This window comes from Daktulosphaira vitifoliae, unplaced genomic scaffold (genome assembly GCF_025091365.1).
Source record: "Daktulosphaira vitifoliae isolate Bord-2020 unplaced genomic scaffold, ASM2509136v1 Scaffold_1, whole genome shotgun sequence".
Classification (NCBI taxonomy): Eukaryota; Metazoa; Arthropoda; class Insecta; order Hemiptera; family Phylloxeridae; genus Daktulosphaira; species Daktulosphaira vitifoliae.
In genome coordinates, this window is record NW_026099572.1 from 84,381,978 (window position 1) to 84,391,853 (window position 9,876).

The 9,876-nt window shown below is 26.4% G+C and overlaps 1 protein-coding gene across 2 annotated transcripts in view; it reads right to left on the minus strand.

Annotated features, from left to right (window-relative positions):
* Positions 1-221: 221 nt before the first annotated feature.
* The window catches only part of LOC126896808 (von Willebrand factor A domain-containing protein 8), an 18,809-nt gene continuing 9,154 nt past the window's right edge, over positions 222-9,876 (minus strand). For both annotated transcript variants that reach the window (XM_050669901.1, XM_050669902.1), the window contains exons 13-22: positions 9,650-9,840; positions 9,375-9,579; positions 9,104-9,252; positions 8,715-9,046; positions 8,306-8,656; positions 7,222-7,421; positions 6,379-6,534; positions 6,218-6,326; positions 4,121-4,676; positions 222-527 (exon numbers count right to left, since the gene is read on the minus strand). In XM_050669901.1, coding sequence (XP_050525858.1) covers positions 419-527; positions 4,121-4,676; positions 6,218-6,326; positions 6,379-6,534; positions 7,222-7,421; positions 8,306-8,656; positions 8,715-9,046; positions 9,104-9,252; positions 9,375-9,579; positions 9,650-9,840 — 2,358 coding nt within the window. In that variant the 3' untranslated portion in view covers positions 222-418. The remainder of the gene's footprint in view (positions 528-4,120; positions 4,677-6,217; positions 6,327-6,378; positions 6,535-7,221; positions 7,422-8,305; positions 8,657-8,714; positions 9,047-9,103; positions 9,253-9,374; positions 9,580-9,649; positions 9,841-9,876) is intronic.

Consider the following 9,876-nt stretch of genomic DNA (forward strand, 5'->3'; position numbering starts at 1 on the left):
ATAAAACAGTTGTATTGTTTTTAAGAGTTTTATACAACATTTTTTGAGAAAATAACAGTAACTGGCACAAAGTTCACACCACTTTTACTTTTAATATCTGACTTCTCTTATTAGCGCCAAAATCATTTACTAAAAAATAAAACTCTATTAAGTGCATAATTATAAATGGAAAAAATGAGTTAAAAGATTGACATTTGTAAAAAGAAAATTGATTTTCAGTTTTATCATAACACCGTGGTTTTATTTTAAAAAATTATATCAATCAATAACATTAATAAAATGTGATTATTTACAAAATTTTACAATTTTAAAACACATTTTTAACAATAAAAACGGTAACCATTAGTCTCTAATAGCTAAAAATATAATTTAATAATATTAGCAAAAAAAGTAAGATATTTCGAAGTGTTATTCTTCATTAAAATACATTTATGATAGAAGACATGAATATTTGTTGAATAATTTGTGGTATATGTTTAAGATCCATGCATACAAAACTTTTACCGGTTGGTAGACTCCTATTTAACCTGCAATACGAGTAATATTTATATAAAAACATTTATTATTTATTTTAATGTAACAGAAAACAAGTATACTTTTTGATAGGGCACCTAAAACTAAAAAAGGCTTAAAATGTATTTTGACATGATCTTCCACATTAGCCATTATAAAGTATTCAATAACATCTCTCCATTTCTATTTTAATCTTTCACTACTTCTTTTTCATAACTGCTTTACAGCTTCCGATTTCTTTCTCCTCATAACAGCTATCTATAATTATTTTTTCTTAACTCATCTACGATTAACGCTACACCTATACTCCTTCTTCTGTTTATTCCTTATCTCATCACTCCACTCATCCATCACCTATAGACACTTAGGCCAGTTAGCAAAGGAAAAATGGCGGAAAAAATTCCCAACCACATTTTTTTTTTTTAAAGTTGAATTAAGATATAAAAATGACATACTAAAAGTCCTCATTGATTCGAATTGAGCTTTTTTTTACAGCCTTGCAAAAGTTCAAAAGTATGAGTTTTTTAATTTTCTCAAAAAATATTTAACTTACAAAAAAAATTTTCGTACAAAAGTTGTTTAAAAGACAATTTTAAAGAAAACATGTATTTTATATTTTTTTCATTTAAACAAATGTTTTTCCAGTTACATTACATTTAATATATGTACTAAAATTTATTTTCCATTTTTTTCATTTTACGGTTACTTTTAATCATGTTATACATTAGACACAATGTTATAAATGCATATGTGTGTATGTGTGAGTTTATTTATTTATAGTATCATTAAAGTGAAGTGTATATTAAGATACAACCGATAGAGGAGGTAATTAATTTAACGCTATATTTTTTAAACCCAACCAAACGCTAAATTGTACATTCCCAAACAACAATTATATTATGTCAATTGCCACCGGAATTTCTGGTAATGATAAAGATAATTGTCACAAAACGTATTGGCCTTTAGTCTGGTGCTGGCGCTAGTAAAAATTGTGCCTGCCGAAAAACAGGGCTTAAATGTTCTATTATATGTGACCATTGCAAAGGTCAATGGTGTACAAATCCAATAGAAATAAAGATTAAAAATTAAGAAGATTGTACTTTTGTTGAATATATATTCTATCTAAATTTAGAATGAGAAAATTAATAAGGAAATGGAAAAAAATTTTGTTTGATACTACAGTTGTCAAATAACTTTATAGAGAAGAAATTCTCCATTGATTACATACTTAGCACTAGTAATGCATATAACTTGTATTTAGGATATAAATAAAGAAATAGGAGATGATGTAGCTTTTGTAATAATCCATTAAAATTAAACACTATCTACAGATTTGCATCAAGGCGTTTTTTTATGATAATGATTTTAATCACTGTCACATATCATCTTTTTCACATTGACTTTCCAGGCAAAAAACCAAATTAGTTCTTTGTTACTGATGTTTCTCCTTTTATTATTTTGTATATTACCTTTTCCCAAATCTTCATGCTATGACTTATGAGTAACCTATAAAATAAACTTTATACCTCTATAATTTCCACACTCTTGTATATCTCATTTGCCTTTAAATATCGGAACCACAATACTAGTCCTCCATTCTTCATTTTATCTATACTTTTACTGATCCTACTGCTTCATTATTTTTCATTAATACCTTCCATATCTCTTTCTAACTAATTAAATCTACCAGTCCCTCGTTCCACAAGATATCCTCTAAGGTCTCTTGGTTTGAGTAATTTTTCAAAATATTCTCTCCTCCTTTTTTTTACATCATCATCACTTTACAGTACCCTATTATCAAAATTTTTTATGCACATTACATAATGATAATCTTTAGAATGTTTTTCTTTTACTATTTTAAGTTTATAGACTTCTTTTCACCTTTCATTGTTCCTAGCCTATTATAGAATTCATCATACCTCTTAAATTTCACCTTACTTACCGCAAACATGGCTTCTTTACACAAACATTTTACTCCATCTAATCTTCTCTCATTTTGCTCTTTTGCCATACTTAGAACTGTTTTTTTTACTCTATGATTTTCTGAACGTTCTTACCCCACCACCAGGTTTTCTTGTTTCCTGGCATTCTACTCCTACTCTCATCAACAATCTTCTTTGCAATATGCTTTACATAACAACAAATCTATTCCACACCATCCTCTCTTTTACCGTCTTTAAAAACTCCTTTTCTTTTTCCCCTTTCAATTTGATTCTCATCCTGAATTTTTTTTTTTTTTTTACTTTCTTCCCACTAAACCACTAACTTCATTACCATTAGTGTATGTTATATAATTACACAATCTTTTCCACACAAAATAATCAATCTGTGATCTATTATTACCACTCTTATAAGTTTTATAATGTTCCTTCCTTCTTTCTAAAATAAGTATTAACCACAACAAGATTATACAACATTAAGAAATCCAGGGTTCTTTTTCTTGCCTCATTCTTCCCACTAAAACCATACCCTTTGTGTACTCTTTTGTATCCTCTCCTCTCATTTCTGACATATTCATTCATATCTAAACTTATTACTGCATTATCATTATCAAGTATTCCATGCATCACCTCATCTATCTCCCTCCAAAATACTTCCATGTCTATTTCATCACATCCTACTAGTGGTGTATAGGCACTTACTACATTCAACACTTTTCTTCGAAAATGAATGTTACGACTACAATTCTGTCACTTTTTCTAACTACTTCTAATACTTTACTTTATACCTCTTCATCTATTATTATCCCTGCACCATTCTTTGTATTGCTTTTACCTGAGTATATTATTTTACAACCTTATTTCCATTACTTTCCCTCCCTTCCACTTAGTTTCCTGCACATAACAAATATTAACTTTTTTCCTCTTTAATATTTCTACTAACTCTCTATTTCTACCAGATAATGTTCCAACATTCCACATATATATTCTTACTTTGTATCTATCCTTCTCGCTTTTACTAAAGTTGAGTGATGATGTCCCTACACCATTGTCACTACAAGCGTTATTCACATAACTAGTGAAACAGTTACAGCACAAGTTATCCGGCTGGTATCAAACACTTTATTCTTTAAGCATTCTCCATCAATAATTATTTTATTTCCTCTCACCTGTTGTCACCGGGTATATCCAAAATGGGACAATCCACCTAAGTATTGTTCAAGACCTAAAAAAACCTCATTTGTCGCCTTTTATGACTGACAGAGGGGCCTTGGATTGATACTTATCCCCTATTCACAGGATTTATATATATACATTATTTTTAATTTTGAAATAACCATTTTTATAAATTATTCTTTGAATTTTAATTAAGAAAGTAATTATTATTAAAAAAAAACAATTTCAACAAAAAGATAATTGGATAAAAATTTATAAACATTGTTAGTTAGATTGATGATATTCTGTAGCTTGTTAAATTTAATTAATTACAATTTTTCAAGTGCAATAATTATTAAATTTTGCACTCTATAGGCTTAAGTTTTAAGTTGAAATAAAGATAATTACATATACCTAGTATTAATAATATTAATACTAGATATAAAAAAAATATTGGTATAATAATTTTTAAATATTATACAAATTTTGGATTTAAAATAATATATACATACATATCAGCTTGATCACCAAGAGAACCAATGAAGATTGCATATGATTGTACATCTGAACTAAGAGTAAGCGCAGCTGCTAATTTTTCAGGTCTAATGTTATAACGTGCTAAATTAGCATCAGATAAAAGTATAATAACAGCTTCATCAAAATCCTTATTTTCAGCTTCTAATGTTTTTTGAGCATAAACAACTGACTGAAGAGTGTTATCGCCAGCCATACAAAATTGAGTATGAGCATGCATTTTTTTAATAACTTCAAGTCTTTTTTTGTTATCAGTAGGAGGATTAAATTTATCAACAAACTTTAGGCATTCAGTTTCACCAGAATGACCAACAATATCATATATTATTTTATCTTCAAAACCACTAAGAGCTTCCATTACCAAAACTACAGCTTCAAGTTCACGATCCAATCTTCCATCATAACTGTTAAATCTATACATACTACCAGATACATCCACAATAAAACGTAAACGTTTAGGTTTCAGCTGAGGAGCTCCAATTTGTGGATCTATATTACTACGCTTTCGATAAATTGATTTTTCACCAATAACACCTTTATTCAAAAAATGCAAAAGATGATTTAAATTAAATTTCTTTTTTATTTTATTTTGTCAATATGGATTTTAGAGTGAAATAATTCTAGCTAATAATTCTTAAAACTTTTGATATAATAATAATTATAATGTATTTTTATTTTTAACAATTTATATGTTTTTAGAATATATTAATTGCATATTATTTATTTGTCTCCAATGAATCTCTTCATTTATTACTATTATTATTTTTTTGTTCACATAAAATATTTGCATTATTATTGTTTAAATTGTAATATATTTTTTTTTTTATTCTTGTAAAACCTTGCTTGGGGTTCCAATATAATAATAAAAAACAATATTAACTAATTATTTTTATTTTTATATATAAGGAAAACTAAATATAACTGTTAACTTTTATAACTTATAATTTAATAATAATTATTTTTTTAAAATTTTAAATAATTAATATTTTCTTTTACTATTAAAACCATAAGTGTAGTTTCACAAGCAAAATGTCACAAAATTCTTATAATTTTAAAAATCATAATTTAGATATTTTATATGAACTAAAATAGCAATAATAATAATAATAGTAATAATAAGTGAACAGATTCAATTTATTTAAAAAGATAATATTAGAAAAGGCCTATACAGAGTGATCCGTATATCATATACAATTTTGTTACTCACAGAATACAAATTATATTCATTTTTATTTTTTGGTTACTTTTAGTTACATATTCTACACAAATTATTAGCTCTGAAATGATTTTTAAGTTCATCCTGTATGCCTTATAAGGGCGTCAACTTTATTTTATCAAATGGAAACAAATAATTTTAATTTTTTAAATTAACACTTTGATAGACAAAATCATATGGCAGTAATATTAAAATTACTGGGGTCACTTTTAAATATTACTGCTATAACAGTGGTTTATTTATTCTAAAAATGTCATTACTGATATAGCAGTAATATTTTCAATGATTTCTTATGAAGGAGGAAGTTGTTCTGACCCCATGCATCTCATAAAACCAGTGGGCACTCTATTTTTAAATAAACCATGACATTAACTGTTCATCAACGTATTAATAAAGTTTTTTATTGTTATTTTATAGAGTTGGAAATATTTATTTTACTTAATTCATTTATCAGTCATAACATTTTCAAGTTTTGATTTTTGGAATTAAAATACATTTGTAACATCTGAGGAATTACAAATATAAGTAGCCAAATGCTTCTTTACAAATGCGTTATTCACAGATATGCAGTGATTATTGCCCATTACAGCACTATTCACAGGTAACAACAATAAACGCTGCATAACTATCAATTGACCAGTCATAAATGAGTTCAATTGCTACTAATTAGTATAATGTCTCATATATTATATAAGGATTTTAACATAAAAATTCAAAACTAAGTTAAGATTTTAACTACTATAATAGACATTAAACTAATTTTTTTTTCTTTTATAATTTATAAATATATTTTTACAATATATCTGAATAACTGAAAAATTATCTTTGTAAACAATTTTAATTTTTTAAATTATTATACCTTCTATTAATTTAGTATCATCTAATTCCCCAGAAGTTTGATGTTTGACCCATTGTCTTTCTTTGGATTTGGCTTGCAATGAATTTAAAATTACTCTTAAAGCTTGTACCTATAAATTTAGATTTTAGTTATACGCAAACTGCATTAAAAAAATAGGTTACTTGTTTTTGCACTGGTTGGGAATATTCATTATAGACTTTGTCATCATATTCAGACATTTCAATTTGCTTAAGACGTTCTTTGTAAGCTTTTTGCCCCATTTCTCTAGCTGCTTTTTTTACATGTTCAGGTACAGCATTTTTTTCTTCGTCACTAACCTAAACTTACAAATTTCATAATTCAAACTTTATCAAATTACTGTTTTTTAACTTTTACAACATTTTTAACATTTGGTTGATCAATAATCACTAAACATGTTTGGTGATTATAGATTTTATTAAAAAATTGTTTCATATTGTTTTCAATGAAGCACCAAAAAAATGTTAAAAATTTATTTTTTAGATCACCAAGGATTATTTAGATTAAAATACAGCTAATTCCATCCAACCAGAATATTTATGTTAAATTTTAGGTCTAATATGATTAAAAATAGATCAAGTTCAATGTTATATAGTCCTTCAAAAGATCTTATACTTGTTAAAAACTGTTTTAGTAAAAGAAATATATTACAGCTTTATCAATTATATATATTTTCCTAAATAATTGGAAACAATTGGAGTGAAAAAATGTTATATCTTACTCATATTGCTAATAATTTATTAAAATTTTACAAAGTTTAAATACATTTTAAAGTTTTTTTTACAAATTAATTAAGTTTTTTAAAGATTTATTGTAAATTTTGTTTTAAAAAAAATAGATAATTGTTTGATATTTTTATAATTTGATGATCCGGTGCAAAAAAATTTCTGGTAAATGCCAACTTTCACTATTATCATTAATTAAAAGTGCCTAAACATTTTTTTAGTGCTCTAATAAAATAACAAACTTCAATAATTACAATATACCTGAAAAACTTTATGTTTGGCATCAAGTCTATAAGGACCACCTTTTCCACCAAGTCCTGCTGTATCTCGACCTCCAGTACCTCCTGCCCATGTATTTCCTCCAACATGAGGTTCATTTTTCTCATCAACTTTTCCATGTTTTGGACTTGATACATCCAGTCCACTTTCCTTTTCAATGGTTATTTGAAGATTATCCTTTTCTTAAAAAATATACTATATATTATACAAGGGTAATTACAAATGAATAATTATAAATAAAAAGAAAGAAGTATTTATAAATAGCATATTTTTAAAAAATAACCAGAATATGACATAAATAATCAAACAAATACTCATACTCTTTCCAAACCTTAAAATACCAGTTTTAATCATTTGCATTGTTAAGATTTGCTATTATGACATACAATTTTACTTCCTCAACATTTCTTTATAAATGGACTAGTGCTTAAAATACATTTGATTTCAGACGACATATTTATTAATACAATAAACTGCCAAAGGGAGTGTCACTAAGAATGGTTTGATTCTTATTATCTGATGAAAATTTATATGGATTTTTTTTGCTTGATTAAGAATTGAATCTATTTGTGGAGTTTTCTATGTTTTTCAATATTTCGGTTACACATAAGAAGGATAGTTCTAGTTTTCTTAAGTCAGGAGGGGTTTCTCCACTTATGTTTCTTATGCTTTCAATTGAGCTTGAACGAAAAGCTCCAATGGCAAGCCTTCTATTTGTTTGAGACACTATTCAATATTTTAAGGTATGATGGAACAGCTGAATTGTAAAAGGATGTCAAACTTTACATTAAATTTATATAAAATAATATTATAATATATTTTGAATTTTGAAGAATAAATTTCAAATTATTGTGTTGTATATTGAACCTACAGTGTATGCACTTGATAAAATTGCAGCTTGATCCAATATTGAGATATGGGTTAAAATTGAGTTTTAACACATAATAGTTTTTAAGATTTGTAACATATCGGGAGATAGATAGGCAATAAGACATGTGGAGATAAATAAAATCTTTTAAAGATAAATAAATACATGTTTCTTTTTTAATTATTTGCATATACTAACTAGTTGATCTAGACCAAGGGGATAATTTTATTGGCATTTTATGTTGACTGAGAACATTGGTAATGACTTCTTGAGCTTCTTTTGAATAACTATCAAAATCAAATACATTTCTTATAGCATCAGAAAGAGAATCTTGTGGATAATTTTGTAAATGTTTAATAATGTTGACTGCTTCTCGGGTTGAATAAGGATATGATACTAAATTTTTATCAAATAATTGTCTAAGATCTCCAAATGCTAAAATTATTTGTTCAATAATTTCTTCAGAAACATTTGGACCATAACTTTTTAACAATAGAGTTTCAGATTCTTGACTTGGATTATTAATAATATGACAACTGAATACATCACCTAAAAATTAATTTCTCATAAACAATTTTTTTTTTTTTGGTATAAATAAATACTATACCTAATGTGCTGAATAGATTATTTCCTAAAAATGGAAAACCAGGTCGATTAGCTAAAATTATCATTCTAAAATCAGGATGAAGTGAAATTATTGAGTTATTTAATGATGAACTATTTTTATTGTTAACAATTAGTCTTCCATCAGCAAGTCTCATATTTCCAGTTTCAACAAGATTTTTAAGCACACATGTTACATGAATGGGTGCTTTGTCAGCTTCATCGACTACTAAAACATAACCAGCTTTAACTGCTTTAACTAAAGGGGAATCTTCAATTTTCAATAAACCATCAATAACTGTTTGTTGACTGGTTAATGATTGAACTGTTGTGTCTCTAAATTTAAAAATGCAATTTAATGTTCATAAAGATTTAACATTAAAAAAATTATACCTATGTAGTTGAATATATTCTCTGGGGCGATTCATTAGTTGTAAAAATCTATCAACTATTTTATTTTTACCAACTCCTTGGTTACCAACTAAGAGTAAATGTTCACCTAGCATAAAATCTTGCAACATTAGTTCCAACTGTTTTAAATGCTACAATGGATAATGAATTGTTTGTATGTTAAATAGAAAAATAAAAGTAAATTTCTTTTAAGTAAAGCATCAAATACTCTATTATAAAAATAGTAATTTTCATATAAAATGTGTGTGTGTACCTGAGGTAAATCATAAAATAATATATTGGGAACTTTAGTTGTTGCATTTGTACTGTATCGTGAAACAGTAGTCTGTCCAATTGTTACATATTCATTATTATATTTACATTCTATTACACTGTTATTTTCTTTACTTGTTATAGGCCTTATGTTACACTTTCGCAAAGTGTTTTCAAGCATTTGTTTAGTTAAAAGAGGTAAGAATCTATAAAATGACTAATCATTTTACAAGTTCACTTGAAGAATTAATGTAATGCAAATACAAATATATTTACTGAGATAAGCAAGCTTTGTTAACAATGCTGAAAAAGTCTGAATCAGAATATTTTTCAAGTCTTTTTGCTATGCGTAACAATTGACGAGTAGATAGTGAAAAAGCCAATGAATTTAAGTATGCATCAGATGATTTTCTAAGATTTTCAGCAACAGACACTAAACTTTTCATTGATTTTACACTGTTAGGATACTTGATAAAATAATCAATAGATTAAATTCAAATTTT